At 44.4% G+C, this 17,728-nt stretch overlaps 1 protein-coding gene across 2 annotated transcripts; it reads right to left on the bottom strand.

Annotated features, from left to right (window-relative positions):
- Positions 1–838: 838 nt before the first annotated feature.
- On the bottom strand, positions 839–14,908 carry zdhhc5a (zDHHC palmitoyltransferase 5a). Of its 2 annotated transcripts, none has more exons than XM_085780077.1 (11): positions 14,506–14,908; positions 11,267–11,388; positions 10,721–10,878; positions 9,963–10,135; positions 8,076–8,178; positions 7,781–7,872; positions 7,430–7,556; positions 6,758–6,866; positions 6,510–6,619; positions 3,557–4,686; positions 839–1,642 (listed from the first exon to the last, which is right to left on the bottom strand). In XM_085780077.1, the coding sequence occupies exons 1-11, from the start codon at positions 14,667–14,669 to the stop codon at positions 1,405–1,407; spliced, it is 2,526 nt and encodes an 841-aa protein (XP_085636203.1). In that variant the 5' UTR covers positions 14,670–14,908; the 3' UTR covers positions 839–1,404. The 2 variants fall into 2 exon arrangements, with proteins under 2 accessions (XP_085636203.1, XP_085636211.1); XM_085780085.1 differs by having other exon boundaries at positions 1,456–1,642; positions 3,547–4,686.
- Between the last annotated feature and the right edge of the window lie 2,820 nt (positions 14,909–17,728).

The raw sequence follows: 17,728 nt of genomic DNA, 5'->3' as shown, positions 1-17,728 counted from the left end.
AATGCTAGTTTTCTACATCTGCTCTGTATCTGCTGGGGGTGTAATGAAACATCGATCTACATATCGACATATCAATTCAGTAATGAACAAGTCAATAGCATCAATCCAAAAATGAAAACATCGACCAGTCATCGATACATGTCACCCTTTGTGAGACACGATTTTATTTTAAAATTCCCGTGCCACGTCTGAGAGATGAGTATCACTGCTGTAATTTTTATATTTCATGTGCAAAGACATGTGTAGCTAATTACTAAGGTCTAAAAGTATTTAGTTTAAGAATCTAAATAGCTTGACACTAAAATCCTGCTTGTCACAGACACTTCTCGTTCCTTCAGTTTTATTTTGTAGAATGTGAAACTTGTAAAGTTCAATAAACCAGAATAAATCAGAGGCCTCTCTTTTAAAGTGAATAACATTTAAAATTGTGGTTGAGCTCAGAAATGAAAATGTCAAAAACGAAAATTCAGTTAGTTTTTGTGATTGTGTTAAATCAGCACATGATTTCATCTTGTATCGATCACTGGTCCATGAGTCCAATCCAAACAAAATCAACAAATATCGAGTCGTTGTCCATTAGAATTTATATAATGGTGTGAATAGTGAATACCTCACACATCCCCACATCAAATGACCCAAACTATCACCTTAACAACTGAGACCGGAGCTCGTGTTAGAAAGCAGCTGTGACTCGAGTCGATATGTCTGCACAGTTGCTCCATCTATGGGAAGCCCTTAACCGTGAGTGGACTCTACCTTGATTTTGATCGGCTGTGCATGGATGTGTCGATTATTACTGAAATTAAAATCATCGTTGTCGTCGTCATCGTGGGGTTGTGTGTTCAGTTATTTCTACATGTGACCGTTGAACATTAAATCTGGGCACTTTTTTTTTTTTTTTTTACCGAAATGCAGAGTCAGTCCAAAAGTGCTGCTTCTTAATCCCTGAACTAGAGCCCCCTGGTGGCCCCAGCGGGGATCAGACTCCTGACCCTGGCAGTGGTAATGCCTTGCACTGCTATTACTGTACAATGTAACACCCAGACCTGACCATGCTAGTGCCTCGTGCTACCTACTGAGCTACAGTGATGAGAAAACCCACAAAAATTAGCCCATTGGTTCCTGATCCAAAAGAAAAAAAAAAAGAAAATTGTCTTGTATCACCCAGTGCCGGAGAGTCCTGTCTTACATCAGTCCCAGTCTGGATTATCGAGGTGGATGTCTGGAGGCAGGACAGTCCAGTCCAGTACAGTTCAGCCCCACAGTCAGTTGGCCAATGAGGAGTAAGATGTGGACAAACACAGCTCCACTTGTCCTCAGGTGTGTGTCAGTGTTTTCCTGTCGTCTCATTGGTCCGCAAGCTGGAGGCCGGCTGGCTGCTGCTGCTGCTGCTGCTGCTGCTGCTCAGACTGAAATCTCATAGGTGGTGCCCCCGACGCCAGTCACCTTCTTCACCCCGCCGCCCTGGGGCTTGTGGGCAGGACTCTGCATCAGTGCTGAGCCGGGGTAGGCCAACCCGGGCCGGGCGGACACGCTGACTGGGTGAGAGGGAGAGGAAGGGGCGGAACAGGAGGAGGCGGGGGAGGAGAAGGGCTGGCCACCGTTGGTCCGACTCAGAGGTTTCATCTGGATTAGCTCATCCCTGGTTTTGAAAAACACACACACAAACAAAAAATAAACAAAGAAACGATCAGCGTGACAGTTGAACAGGAAGTCGTAAAGAAAGATGGAGGTGTCGGTAAAAAGGTGAAATATTTACATATCACAGAGAATGCAATTTGTTGAAATGATGATGGAAAAACAGTGGGAACTCTGCATGTTTTCACTGATGGATTCTCATGTTGGCCTCATTTCTGAAATCCACTTTTCTACCAGGACAAAATGGTGAGAAAACTGCAGCAGGGTTCATTTAGTCTCTTCACTGAACCAGACAGGTTTGGTGTGAAAGCACCTGTCTACCTGTTCGAGCTGAAACCAGCCAGAGTCATAAACTGCTATTTTTAGTTCACAGGGTCAAAAGAACATGAGGGCGCACACACATGTTCTCTTGTCTCCATTATTTTGTATCAGGGGAAAAAACACAGTTGACAATAACTAAAAAGGTTTGTGCTGAACTGGAAACTGAAAAGTGTTAAAACCCTGTGGGACACACAGTGGATATCACAATCCGTTCTACTCAGGTCATCATAAACACATACGATCAGGCCGGGAACACACCGGATGTGTAGTGTGAGCGTGGTGCTGTGGAGCATGTCGATGTCAAGAATTTATCGCTAGCCTATTCTTCCCATGCAGCGTCAACGACCTGCTGATGTCATATTGACATCCTAGCAGCAACATTACATGAAAATGACACCTTCCACTATCGCTGTCTCTGTCCAGGCTAATCTGAATATGACACAGATCATTCATCCTTCAGTTATACTGCTTATGGGTGCAGGGTTGTGATCCTAGCCAATCCCAGCTGACACAGGGCGAGGGTGGGATACACCCTGGACAGGACGCCAGTCTATTATGAGGCCGACGCACAGAGACAAACACACTCGCGCCGTCACATTTGCTTTTTGCAGTCGCCAATCCACCTAATGTGCATTTGGACTGTGGGAGGAAACTGGAGAACATGCAAACTCCCCTGAACCTTCTGGCTGTGAGGTGATATCATACAGACATGAAATATATGTTTTAACTATGTTATAGCTGCATATGGAGACAGTGGCACTTTTTTGGTTTTCTGTCAGAAATAACTAATAACTCCATTTATAATGAGACGGAGCTGCAGCAGAGAAACACTCGGCGACGTCACCACCACGCTCAGGCAACGCAGGCAGTGTGTTCCCACCGTAAGGTTCCTGTGGTGAAAAAATGCAGCAGTACAAACTAAACCCATGCAGCTGTGGACAAACATGAGCGGATGATGGAAGAAACACAGGACAGAGACACAACAACATGTCAGGAAATCAAATAGTGTCTCGTGTTTTCATGCAGAAGTCTGACTGAAGGCAACGTCTATCTGCTGCTGCCTCAGTGTGGTCAACAATCAGAGACTCCATGTGCGCCTGATAGATGCATTTGTTTTACTTCTAGAATGTTTCCCCTCATTAATATCCGGAACTTTTGCTTCTTTCATCTGAATTTATCAATGATTCTATTGTTAAGTTGGTTAAGTTAAGTTGAGTGAGGAAACATTCATCTGTCGTCTTCTGTTGCTGGTGCATCACGTCGAATGTGACACTTATCTAGAAGCACTGGCACAGAGTGATGTTGAAAACAGAGAGTGGCAATGATGCAGAAGACGACGAGAGCAAACAGGCAGAACACGGCATCGCACATGTAACAGAGAAACCTCACAGATGAATGAAAAACAGGCAAAGGGAGAAGAAGGAGGAACTCACAGGAAATCTGGCAGGAGGAGGAGGAGGAGAAGGAGGAGGAAGAGAGAAGGGGAGAGGAGGAGGAGCAGTCAATCAGGTAGTCAGGTTATCAGGCGGGCGGGTGATTTTGTTTTCAGGGTTAGCAGCAAACCAATCGTCCTGACAAAGGCGGAACTCATACTCACTTCGGTGCTTGTATTCCTCCTCCTCCTCCTCCTCCTCCTCCCACCCCCGCTGCGTTTGCTCCGGCTGACGCCGAGGCCTTTCGGACCAGCCGGTACTGCATTTCGGCAGCGGCAGCGCTCGAGTATGAGAGGGACTTGCCCAGAGGTGGGGGGTGCGGCGAGCGGGGAGGGTGGGTCGTGGAGGTGGGGCCCAGCGGCGTGTCAGTGGAGCGGGTGCGGTAGGGGTAGGCGTGGTGGGTGGGCGCGTGAGGGGCGGCGAAGCGGGGAGGGCGGGAGGCGGAGGAGGAGGAGGAGGAGGAGTGGTGGTGGTGATGATGGGCGTGGTGGTGGTGGTGATGGGAGTGGTGGTGGTGGTGGTGGTGGGGGAGGGGCGGGGCCGAGGAGGAGGGGGGAGCGGTGGCCTGACTCCCGGGCGGAGGGTGAGCGCCGGCGTGCGCCTCGCCCAGCAGACGCTCCCTCTCCGGAGGCGGCGGCGGGGAAGAGGACGTGGTGGAGGAGGACGATCGATGGAGGAAGGGGTGGTGGTGGTGGGCGGAGCGGTGGTGGTGGTGGGGGGACTGTGAGGACTGGGAGTGCAGCTCGGCGTCTCTGTGCTGCGACGACACGAAGGGGGAGCTGTAGCCGCCGGCTGCTGGCGTGCAGGGTCTCCCTGAGGAAACCTCAGGGGCCGCTGAACCCACCGCCACCCCCTTGTCGAAATCATCGCCGCCAGCCAAGAGGTTGTCGTACGACAGGCTTCCATTGCGAGACGCATGGTGAGGCGGGGGCGTCTGATTGGCTAAGCTCTTGAAGCTCGCCGAGGTGGTGTTCGCCTCGGAGACGTGGGCGGCGCCCGCCGAGGTGTGCGTGGAGCTGGAAGATCGCGACGCGATTCCTGAGAGGACGGTGGGGTCGGAGAAGGAGGGGTATGAACGCCCGCCGAGGGAGTAGCCAGGGATGCCCCCTCCTCCCGCCTCCCTGCCCCCCTCCATCCTCTCCCCGGCGCCTCCCCCTCCTCCTCTGTCGGACGCCGCGTCCCTCCGGTCCAGGCTGGGCTGGGAGCGGAAACCAGGCTGCTGGCTGGCCTGGAGGAGAGAGGAGGTGGAGGAGGAGGAGTCCCTGGCACTGCCAACGCTCTCTCCTCGACTTAGCTGGAGGAGGCAGGAGGCGAAAGGAGAGAGAGGAGGGAGGATGAAGGAGGGAAGGAGGAGGGAAAAGAAACGACAAGAAGCTGAGCAAATAGGACCAGAGACCCCTGGGAAGTTTTGCACATCTGAGGCCACGTTGGCGTTAACCTGCGTGTTCAGTGTTCAGCTCTAAGCGTCGGTCCACACCTGCTTTTAAATGTGACTCCATTGACCACATATGATCTGATCCAACTTCCCTGTTTTATAGCAAATAACCACGTATGTGCTGTTGATTTTATCTGACTGACAGTCAGGCCTGCTGTCGTGGCTTGTGTGTTCGAGGAGTTAATATATATAAATACATGCCAGTAGAGTAGTTGGTCCTTTTATGGTGTCAGGATGCATTTGTCTTTACTCTGTTCAAAGAATGTGGACGGATGTGGTCCAGACCACCTCTGAATGTGGTTCTGAGTGACTGGACCTCAAACGCATCCTCAGTGCGTCTTGGCTGTGTTCACATCTGAGCTTAGAGCTGACCACTGAACAGATGGATGTTAATGTAGCAGGTCTGAACGGGGCCTTAGTGAACTGCTGCTGGACTAAACCTCCCTGTAGTGACACAACATTGCAACCGTCACAGTAGTATGGGGGCAGATTTATTTCAGTATTGTTTGAGTGAATGATTTTACAATCTGTGTAAAAATGTGTCATCTCAAAATATAAAACACCTCCAAAGTAGGATTTGAAAATGCACAAACAAATTTAAACTATCTATGAATCCTTTCCTTTTAATTTAAAAATAAATGGAAATAATTTTCATTATCTTCCCAACATTTACAACTTTGGATTTGCATTTACTGACTTTTACTGACTGTGATCCCCCACTTTCCACCTTCAGCCACCATTGTCTTTGAAATAACAATACTTGTAGCCCCACATCTTCGAGGCAGATCGGTGGCTGGAGCTGGTTCGCGTGTGAATTTCAGAAGAGGAAAATATGTGAAACAAAAGCTAGGATGTAGGACATAAAAAAAAAAGGATGCTGACTCATAACTCGGATGTGCTAAAACACTGCACGCTGTTCTGTTATTTCCTCTGTATTCTGGATGTTTAATGTGTCCTAAAGATGGCTGACTTCTGTCCGACGCATCAGGGAGTATTTTCTCAATAAGACCGGATCAGGTCACAGGAGAGTGAAACGTCAAAATGAAAGTAATCAAAGGGTGCTCATGGGAAATTACTGGAAAATGGGAAGAGGGAGCTTTTAATAATAGTGTCTGAGCTACAGGTGAAAAGTTTCCTACAGGAGAACAAACAGGGAACTAAAGAGGAGAATCCTAACAATATTTACACACATTCACCAGGGGGTAAGACATGGACCAGACATGGGTACAAATACTACAGCCAGCAGCAGTGCAGATGCGTTCAGGTACAGTCCTTTTTATTGGAAAAAAAGCAGCTGGTTTTAATGTTGTGGCTGATCTGTCTGTTATTCATCATGTCAAACAGTATTTCACCCACGTCCAGAGCAAACAGAAGGGAACAGGAAACAAAGTTAAAGTGAAGATAAGAGGAGGAAATGCTTTCAGAACAATCACTTACTGATACTGATCAACAGAAAGCCACTGAGAAACCAAACCAAGATGGCCGACAGGAAATCAAAAAGGGAAAAAAAACAAAAATGGAGACGCGTTAGATTGAAATTAAACAGATAAAAGAAACAGAGACAAATGAAAAAAAAAAAAAAGCTTCTCTGCTCACAAACACACGCACACACACCTCAACTCTAAAGACACTGTGTGTGTGTGTGTATATACTGTATATATGTGTGTATGTCCATGTGTTACCTGGTTGGCGTAAGCATGTGTGAGCGCTGTGTGGTTCTTTCCAGGGCTGTAGGTGGGCCTGTATTTGTACATGGTGGGGGTGGGAGGGGCTTTGTTCAGAAGACTGCACTCTGCAGGAGGAAGATAAAAATAATACACCACAGTAAAATCATCAGATAAGTTTTAAGTTTCACGACAAGAATCTGAGACTGAAGTTTGTGAGCAGGTCAAAGTGTCAGAGATGGAGCAGTGGGTCCGAGAGCTTTTACCCTCCGTGTTTCCTCTGGTGATCCCAGGGTAGCGGAGCTCGGGTTTAGGTGGAGGTGGAGGCTCGGCATCACACGACTGGCTCTCCATCATCTCCAGACTGGACCTGGACTGGAGGGAGGAAACGACACACGGATAAAAATTAAAGACAGACAGTGACACATTTAGTCGACTGGCTTACAAATTATCTAACATTACACCAATATTATCAATGTTAAATATTCGTGCACAGGTTAGGAGAACAGTCAATTGATTTGTTTGTAGTGTAAACGTGATCTGCAGTCAACTGAATTCTTAACTGCTCGTGACCTGACTAGGACGTTTGTAAAAGCACTGAAACATTGAATAGTTTCAGTGTATGTATACATTTGCACATTTCTTCTATTCACTTACTTGTTATCATTATTACAATTTTATAGTTTTTTACTTTTACGCTTTGCTTATTTACTTTTTTTTTTTTTTTACCTGTGTGTTGAACAACTGTGACAAAGCAATTTCCCTGAGACAAAGTTTTCTTGCTGCCAGATGGACTTGCTTTTATGCAAACTTATGCAAACGAGTCCACTGCAGATTTGAATGGGAAGAACAGAACCTGGCGCTCCTTTACCAGCAGGCCGGAGCTGCACTTGTTTTCTTTAGTTTGTGTCCATGAGCTCCCGTCCCTCCGTACTTACCCGGTGCAGGTCTCCCTGGATGCCGTTGTCCAGGATCTTTGCAGCCAGCTGGGCCTCTGTCAGCTGTGGCCGCAGAAAAGGAGGCTGTACACACACACTCTGCACACACTTCTTCCTGCCCAGATACCTACGGAGAGCACAAAGACACACTGAGTGTAAAATACAAGTAACACCTACTCCATAAGAGCAACCCTCACCAACCCCTGCAGACATAGTTCAAAACAAACAAATGTGGTTTTCACATAAAAAAGTCTAATTTCCTCAGTCATTATTTTCAGACTATGAAATGAATAAACAGGAAACCAGAGAGAAGAGGGAAGACAAAAAGTAGAAAAATGAATGAAAATGCACCTGGGTGCCTGTGAGCTGCAGAGGACATGAGAGACATTCTTCCAGCAGCCATTGGTGAAAGGGTTCACGCCTCCTCTGAACTTCCCCGTTACCTGAAGAGAGGGAGAGAAAAAATAAATTGTTGGATAAACATTCAAACAATGAAACTCATGTATAAAGGTTGTTACTGTGTCACAAGTTTTCAAATCGATCAAATTGAAATCATCAAAGGTGTTTTCTATAAACATGCTTGAAGGTCATAAACACTGAAATCTTGTAAGAGTTCATGTATGCAGCACACATATTGAGACGGTACCTGTTCATTTGTTGTTCTGCCTCTGGCCACCAGCACTATGTGGAAACCTGTGAGGCCGGCAACAGGGATGAAGAACAGGCCTGCAACGCACATTACAGCCAGTCTGGGAGCACGGGGGTCAAGGAACAACTTCAGAGAGCTGGGCTGTTTTTGAAAAGTTTAAATAATCTCCTCCCCTGACCACTTTTCTTCAATTTCTATAGAGAAGGTCAAGTGACCAAGGAACGATGTGAAAGAGAATTCACAAGGACTTGGACTGTTTCTGCGGATTCTCTCTCTGTCCTTTTCTGACTGCAGCTACACACTTTTTCTTAATAAACTTAGCTAGGGGGGTGACCCCGAATGGTTGACGATTCATTGATTTGATTCGGAGGAGTTTGATTCGACTGCTAATTTCGCCATGGCATCATCGCAAAATGTGGTTATGAAAAAAAGTTCATACTAGTCTGACTATATGGGGCTTCTCACTGCTGCTGAACATCCAATTTCACACAGAATTTCTTTGTTTTCTAATAATATAGCCCATTTTAAAGACATCACAGTGGGCACTCAAGCACCGGAGCACCCGGCTCGCTCTCTCCCTCTGTGTCTCACCTCATTTCATGTTGTTTCTATTCAATGGAGGGGAAATTTTTATTTACAAGATTAAACTGAGTAATGTGTTCTCTGTCTATCGATCGTACAGCAGCTGTACACACACACACGCATATGCACCCACTACATACAAAAAACGGCGCTGTCCATGGTGCTGTAACACTCGACCCCTGAACCAGCAGTACAAGCACTGATGTGCATACCATGCCCACACAACGATGGGACAAGTTTTCATTCTCCAAACACACTCATTAGTTCACAACACAAACTCATATACTCTTCGCTTCACCGTCCTCAAAAGAGAGACAGTGATGCATGTTGTGCACGCAAGCCGAATGAGTGAGATCAGGAAAAAGATGAGGGAGATTGTCCTCTTATTGTTATCTTATCCCAACTGAAGAATTACATTTGTTTATTCGGGTGTTTTAGCTCTTTTCTCCAGAGCGGAAAAAGACGCAAATGAGATCATGAGTCAGTGAGGAAAAAAACAACATGATTCGACAATTTGTCGACTAAAAGGCAAAATCTGACAAAATCTGATTCGACCATGAAAATTCTCAGTCAGGGACACCACTAAACTTAACTTGGCTTATGGACAATACATTCTCCATTCTTAACCATGGAAACAAAATCAACATGATTGAAAAGTTGAAATAAGAAATTATAAACGAAAAAGACAAATAGAGAAAGTTGAGTTATTAAAATTATAATAAAACAGAAATAAAAAAATGAGAAAGTCATCAGAATAAATAATATTCAAGTACAAAGTGAGTATAGAGTGTATGACAGTTTCTATACATTTGTTAAAAAGAGGATATTCAATTTAATGCTTTACACAGTAAAAGAGGATTGAATGAAAAACATTCATGTGGCAATAGTGTTTTCGTTATGATATTACAGCCTCTAATTAATTAGATAAATTTTTTTAATCGAGTCCCGGCCCTAATTACAACATAAATGTAATAATACAATACAATCTGCTTGTTCTTGATGATGGCTCCTGACTGAATTTAAAGAGAATACATCTATATTCATTGATTTGGGCTTCAGTTGATCAGACAAAGATTCCCATCAGTTCTGGATCATAAAACAGCCGCTCTGTTGTTTCTACATTTACAAGGGTCTGCTGAGGTCAAACTAAAATGGGGCATCACTTTAACTGTCGCTGTAGAAAAGAATTACGGGACTGACTTGTCTTCTCTTCCATAAAGGAAGCTCCAGTGTTTCAGTGAAGCTCTAACTGCAGAGTGTCAGCAGGAAACACAAAAACACAAAATGGTCCTTAAAGGATACGTGACAATGGCGTGCAGGCGGTCAATGGTCTGCCGGTGGTAGAGGATGAAGAGCAGGCCGAAGCCGAACACAGCCATGATGTGAGCCGTCAGAGACAGCAGGAAGAGGAAGAAGTAGCGGTAGTTCCTCCTGCCAATGCAGTTGTTCACCCATGGACAGTGGTGGTCGAAGTCCTGCATTATTATGGTTTGAAGACACAGAGGTGAGAAGAAGACGACCACATTCATTGCTTTTAGGTTAAAAAGCTACAACTTATATTTGCGTCAGATAACATGTGAAGTGGCAGATGCTTTGTACAGAAATGTGTCTTTAACCTCTGAAGTGTTTTCTCTGATGCGGAGGTAACCTGGGTTTGTAGTCCTCCCTCCCCTCAGTAGTTGAAGGCAGAAGTTCGATCACATTCAACTATTTAAGGTTGATACATTGAGTATATAATCCCATATATCACCTGCCAATAGTCCATAGTAGAGCACCTGGTCTCAACCTGATCTGAGAGACTGTTAGAGGCCAATCAAGGATATTGTTAATGGACTAGTATCAATTATACATAGCCTGGTCATTAACCTAATGCACCTTAAGAGAAAACAAAGTCGACATGTCATTAATGCATCTGAACTGCTGAGTGTTTGTAACCACAGTGTTATTTATCCAATGTGGGGATGACGCTGGCTGGCATTGGAAGTTAAAATGTAGCCCTGTACATGACTAATGTCCCATGTAATTCTATAGAAACAGATGACGGGTGAGTGAGAGCGCACCTCCACACAGTTGTCACAGACGGAGCAGTGGGAGCACCGCGGCGGCCGGTAGAACCGGCAGGTGGAGCACCACTTCATCCTGACCTGGATCCCTCTGATCTCCACCGTCTTGTAGAGGGGAGCGCGAAAGTCGTCCTCCTTGTCTTCGTCTTCCTCAGCTGCAGAGAAGGAGACAGAGGTCACACACAAACACACACGCACACAATCACGTGTTAGACTTAAAGTTGGCCATGAAGAACTCATGAGTCATCAGAATACGGAGGATTCAGTCTTAACATCCCTCCCATTTTTCCACATGTTGTTGCCATCTCACTGTAGTTTTACGTATCTGCTCTCAGGCTTCTCTCCTGTGCTCTAGTGACAACAGGCCGGTGAGCCAATCAGGAGAGATGAAGCTCCGAGCCTAATAAACACTTGATTTCCATTGGAGGGGTCTTAAAATCATTCATCTAATCAATCATCTCACACTTGGCAGCAATAATAAACAGACTAGTACATCCATCCATCCATCCATCCATTCATCCATCCATCCATCCACGTAATCACCTCTGGGGAAGATGCCGGGGTCCATGAACGTGGCCATACAGAAGTTGGCCAGAACGAACAGGAAGATGACTCCATTGTAAATGGGCACAGCTACAGAGAAACGCTCCGATAACCACGGACACCTGAAAGAGAGGAGACCAGGACTATGTAACATCAAATGGTGCATTTGTCATGAAAGTAAAGCAGCAGACAGACAGGAGGATACAGAGCCACTTGTTGCTCCATTTACAGAGTGATATTTGGGAAACAGATACGTTCACATATTTTTTTGGATTGGCATTAATTTGGGGCACTGTTATTTCGTATGTGCTTTGATGTGAAATTATCACACATGAGCTTTACTGCCAGTTTGATGTTTGTATGGAGCCACTATAATTACAGTGTCCATCAGGTTCAGATCTGGAAATGTGCACAATGATTCAAAGTTAAATGACTCAATAATCAAGTGCTTTAAAGGATAAAGGTAACACTTTATAATACGTATACACACTATTAAGCATTAGTTAAGCATTAATAAATACTGAATTCTTCATTTATAATGCATGGATACTCATTAGTATGTTTATAAATACAGTTAGTGCTTATCTATGAGGGGCAAAACTTTTTAAACTGTGTTTATAAACTAGATACTAATGAGTATTGGTGTGTTATAAATGATGAATTCAGTATTTCATGCTTAACTAATGCTTAATAGTGTGTACTTATTATAAAGTGTTACCAGATGAAGTTTCCAGTTGAAAGAAACACTTACTAAACTACTCCTACTAATGAAGATCTAAGAGCAGCTCACACATATATGGTTAAAATTTCCAAAAACTCATTCAGACCACGCAGTGATTTGTGTAACCATACACACACACACACACACACACACAAAGGTGTGTCTTTTTCAACCACTTCCAATCAATTCAGTAGTTTGGAGTCACAGAAAAGAAGACCCATGGTTTACAAGCTATGCTTCTTCTCTCTCCTTTTCAAATATGTCATTTATTTATTTTTTCTGTGTTTTATTATTATTTTGCTTTCTCAATTTTCATTTCTATATTACGTTGTGCAAATAATTTGTTTAGTAGCAATTGGGAAGTCTTGTACTATTTGCATATTCTGAATAAACAGTACAAACAAAACAATTGGACTATTGGACTTAATTAATTACTCATTTAGATTATTGGTTACTGAGTACAGAATGGTATGTGGTGTGAAAACACTCTGATGTGATTGTAGTTGTTTATAAACTAAATCAGTGAGGTTTCTTTGTTATTTTTGTGTTGTGTTGGATTAATTCAGTGGTGAGAGAGTGAGAGGAGATGTGAGAAAAACTACATGGGAATAAACACCAACAGACTCGGGGAGAAAGAAACTGTGAGAAGCTGGATGATGGGCTTTTGTCAGGGTGACAGATGTTGGCCTATTTTCTCCTCACTAATCTGAAGCACAGCCTGCCCACCACATTACACACACACACACACAGATTAGATTTTCTCACATATGCACCCACAAATACACAAACAGGCCACACACACTCACACGTGCACGCGCGCGCGCGCACACACACACACACACACCTGTCAATCTAACTTTCTCACATCTAAACACGTGGTCCCTCCGACAGACAATGCTTTGCACGTTCCCACTCTCAACCCTTTTTTCCCCTGTTCACACTCTCACTCTGACAAACCCAGTGTAGTGTCAGCAAGATTAGTGATGACGGTCTGTAACACCACTGACTTAGCACTCTGTCAGAAACACTCGCAGGGTGTGTGAAGGCCACACTGAGGCAGATACTAAATAATGTTTACATGTAAAAACTGCATCGGTTCAGTCCACACCAAAGGATTTAAAGTTGTTTGTTCCAGACTGTATCTGTGGCCCATACAGGACAGACATGCTAGGCCTTAAAGGGATATGCCAACATTTTTTTTCGTGTCTTGCCTCACTCCCAAGTCCATGACAAGCAGATAGACACCATCCTATCGACTGTGCGTGCAGTAACAAGGGAGATAGAGCCCGTATCGCCCATAATTAGCTTAGCTCAAACGCTGGAAGTGCATAGGTAGTGTTAGCCTGCCACATTATCTACATTTTCAAACATTTTTAGGCGAGAAAGTAGCCGTTTAGATCAGCAGTGTGTCGTTAATTTGTCTATACCAGCTGTTTACAATTTTGTTCGGCTGAATTTGGCGCTATTCAAGCTCTATTTCAAGCCGTTGCGACCAACGCACTTCCAGTTACTTTCACAAAATAAAACACCAGTTGCCCTTTACATACAGAAAACCATGACGATAGAATTTGTGCTTTTACTTTGAAATAGGAAGCTAACCTACCCTCGATGTAGCTAGCTTGAACCAAAATAAACCGTCTTTGCTTGAACCCTCCGTTTTGACCGATCTCGTCCCGTTACCGGCATTTGACCGCTCAAGATGCCTTACCGGAGAGTTTTGTCAGCTCTGAGACGAAGATCGGTCAGTTTAGAGTTGCTGAAGAGTTTCTCTGATGACTTTGGGTGGAGGCAGGCTACCATTACCGATACACTTCCAGCATTTGAGCTAAGCTAATTACGGGCGATACAGGCTCTATCTCCCTTGTTACTGCACGCACGGTCAAAAGGATGGTGTCTATCTGCTTGTCATGGACTTGGGAGTGAGGCAAGACACGAAAAAAAAAAAATGTTGGCGTATCCCTTTAACTTACATACTGCCTTTTCTTCTCCGATGGACAATGTACATTCTTCTAAAAGAACGGCAATGAGCAAAGCACAATTAAATGTAATTTTGTAATGATGAAAACGCGACAGTACTTTTACTGTGCAGACAAAGTCCTTCAAGTTGTCAATATGAGAAGAAGCAGTGATACACACAGGTGAACTCAGGTACAGAAACACCCAAAAGTGATAATTTAGCAAGGTGAAATGTGACCGATATGATCTCAAGACTACAGTGAAACTAAACCCTACCCTAGACCAGCTGGTCTTCATGTGGAGTCTCCATCAACCAATCTGTCTCACTTAGTTACAGCTCTGTTCATCTCCAATCTGTGGTATTTTTCAGTTTTTGTGACCTAAACATTGATCTTTTTTGCCCTTGTTGTCACCTCAAAACTTAACTGTATACTATTTAAGGTAAAATTTCAATCTTTATTCAAAAAAAGTATAATATATATTTCAGGCCTCTGTGTGTATGTTGTGTGTGTGTGTGTGTGTGTGTGTGTGTGTGTGTGTGTGTCTGCCTGATGTCACTTACGTAAAGCAGAAGAACAGTGTGGTGGAACCAACGAGGAAGAAGGTGGCTGCCGACACAGGGACGTAACGGGAGGGTCGCAGGGGTCTGCTGGGCGGGACCACGGTGTGTGGGAGGGGTGATGAGGATGGACCCCGCCCTCCACTCTTACTGCTGCCACCTGGCATCACTTCCCGTGTGTGGTATGGTTTGTGTCTGTTCAGCAACTGCTATGCCGAGGAATCTGTCATTCAAAGTCAAATATTTGTCCAGGCGTATAGACAGAAACCGGAACGGGAGCAATGGATTGGCAAAAAGAAAAAAAGAAAGTAAAAGGAGATGTACGGAGGAGATGGAGGAATAAGTGAGGGAGGGTTTGTTGTTTCAAGGGTAAAAGAGGAAAAGGTTTCTCTGCACCACCACACTGAGATGGGAGGAGGAGTGAACGCTTGTTTTCTTAGATTCTTAGGTCAGATCTGATCCACTGTGTGTGAAAGATTAAAAGAAGCTTACAGGTCTCTCTGCCTTAAAAGCCTTGTTTCCCTGTTAGCCACAAAAACAGGTGGTAAGGCGGGATGAACAAATAAGCCACAGATTATATAGAGGAAAAGAGCTGTAGGCACATCCACAACACTAGCTGAACTGTGTCCCGCCCAACATGTCAATTAATTACAATATGCGCCAATAAGAGACTGATAATTGTTACACTCAAAAAGAAAAATCAGTCTAAAAAGACTTAAACGGCTTCAAAATGAATAAAGGCTTGGTGAAAAATCATGATAACAGTGCAATAAAAAATATGGCTGTCAGATGTAAAACTAAAAACAAAAAGTATTTGGACCCTTATGTTAAAACACAACAATTTGGTTGATGTAATTGGTGCAATCAAATACTAAAATACACAAAACTGGTCCAGATTGGTTTGATTGGTCTGTAAATGGGGGTTTTCGTGAGGTACCAGAGTTGGCAGAGGTAAACCTGTTTTGGTAGGAGATCGATCTATAAGGCGGAGCAGAAGCAACAGCAAGAAATGAGATAAGGATGAAAAAGGGAGTAAAAAAAAGCTTAAAAGAAACAAGTCTGGGATGATAATGTAAGTTGGCGATCTCTTCTCCTTCCTGTGTCTTTCCTCGGCTTAAAAAAAGTGCAGATCAAGACCTAAAGTGGGAAATGGGCTTGTCCAGCTACGTCGTCTACACGAGGAGACTGTCCTTTTCACTCAAAGTTTTCAGCACCTGTCTGTGAGAAAAGGTCTTGTAAATAAAAAAAACGATGCTCCTTGTCGGAGAGGGAGATAGTTTGCTCTCAGTCCAGGTCTCGTACTATAAACAACAGTCTGTAAGCGGGCCAGTGGAGTAACCTGGTTTTCCTGTGTCGGGGCATCCCTAAACCCCGCCGGTGGCTGATTTAAACCACCTCACCTGCCAGCTGCACCAGGGATGTGAAAGCAGGAAGTGATAGTGTGGTTCTTCTCTCCAAAAGATCTGGGGGGGAATCCAGTAGAACATCCATCAGTATCCATGAAAATGAAATAGTTGAGACAGATCTTAAGTTACAGCGTTGGTCTGGTGTGCTCCGGTGTTATGTTCACAACAGATAATGCCATTATCTTATTTATCCGCCCGTAATGGCGGCATAGAACAACTCAGTTCCTTCAATTCTTATCTTCTTCTTCCACTGTGTTGGTGGACAACCGTGCCTGTCAGTTACGTAACCGTCAGCCTCCCACCAACAGGCCGGTTTTCTTCTCTGCCCTCGTCTCCAGGGATTTCTAAGGCCTTCGTTCTGCTTCCTTCGACCCAGCAGAGAGCACTGAGGCTTGGATAACACGCGCCCACAACAATCGCTCAGATGGTCCAGCCTCTCTGGTGCAACGGCCCAAAAAATGACCTCATCAGAACTGTGGAAAACTGTAGCTTTTATGTGTCGGAGGGGACTCCCCCAGCCATTTATGTCTTGGGGATTGGGGAATCCTTCTGCAACCGTGAGGATGGAGGCCTTGTATGGAGGAAGCAAAGAGGTGGCCCTGCTGAAGTGCAACAGGTCGTTCTGGTTGAAGGTTGGTCAGGATGCTGCGCCTACAATCATAAGGAGAGGAAGAAAGGGATGGTCAAAGAGCGGATACAGTACTCCAGTGTGTAGACAGCATTTACAGGTGCAGTATATCACAGGCCTGTTTACAGGTAGCACAAGGAGCATGTAAAGTAAAGCATTTACGACGTCAAAGGGAGCGACATGAAATCAGGTGCGCTGCATCACGTGAAGATATTTGAGTCTGCATCATGAACCTGTTACAAAAGGTAGAGCCAAGAGCCAGACAACACCCAATGTTATCTTTGAATTGTTTTAAGTCATCAACTAGTCCATCAAAACCTCTCTACACTCTTCAAAGTACTTTTTATGTAAAAATGTAACGTCTGAGTAGCAGAGCTGCTTAAGTCAGTGTGTAACAACCAAGTGGCAGAAAAGTGCTGGGCGGTAAAAGTTCAGTCTGGGCTGCAGCGTGTCCGTGAATAAATGCTTCAAGAGAAGCTGAATGTTATAAAATCAGACATCTAATCAGAAATCATGAGATCAATCCTTTAACATTGTGTCTTTCAACTCTCTCCTGTGGATGTGTGAAGCTGACACAGCAAGAACTAGACACATGAGCATAGGTGTTTTCTAATCGTGATGAAATAAAATATCTGTGGTTTGGAGAATCTGGTTCAAACATTTCACATGCTTGAAGAGTTGATCACTAAAAGTGTATGCTATGCAAAAGATTAAAAAAATAAAACAAATTAAATGGTCAAGGATGCCATACATCTAAGGTGTATTGATTGTTTTAAACAATGTATTCAGTAACACAAGAAAGTGTCCATCAGGTGCCAGCTGCCTCTGAGCTGCTCAGTGAGTTAAACTGTTAAATTAGTAAAGATGACAAGTCATTTTATTTCATTTATCATCCTCTGACACCTGCAGTGAAATGCTGCACATGTTATTAGTCAGAGACACGTGTGACGTAAGATGCGGGACAGTGGACTGTCCTCAGCAGAACTTCACCTGGACCTTGTGAATGGAAACGACACAGGGAATCAGTGGTGACACCCAGCCCGATTATTAACCTGGCTGGTTTGGATGTGAAAGGAGGGTGGAGACCATGAGGGGGCTGAGGGTAGTAAAGCCAATTAGGGATGTAACCCAGTCACCTTTTAAGCTAATGAGAGGTTTGAAAGTGTGTTACAGAAAACAAATGGTAGTGCAG

Source organism: Trachurus japonicus, chromosome 1 (assembly GCF_045865225.1).
Source record: "Trachurus japonicus isolate A0001 chromosome 1, Traja_1.0".
Lineage (NCBI taxonomy): Eukaryota > Metazoa > Chordata > Actinopteri > Carangiformes > Carangidae > Trachurus > Trachurus japonicus.
Note: the sequence above shows the minus strand (reverse complement) of the source record. Positions and strands in the feature narration are given on the sequence as shown.

Bases quoted from the DNA above. Each gene is read 5' to 3' on its own strand.
- zdhhc5a (XM_085780077.1), bottom strand. From the start codon at position 14,669: ATGCCAGGTGGCAGCAGTAAGAGTGGAGGGCGGGGTCCATCCTCATCA. The intron at 10,879-11,266 runs GTGATTACGTGG...CCTTCTCTGCAG, and splicing joins CCCCGGCATCTTCCCCAGAG to CTGAGGAAGACGAAGACAAG. The intron at 7,557-7,780 runs GTGCATTTTCAT...TGCTCTCCGTAG, and splicing joins TGCAGCTCACAGGCACCCAG to GTATCTGGGCAGGAAGAAGT.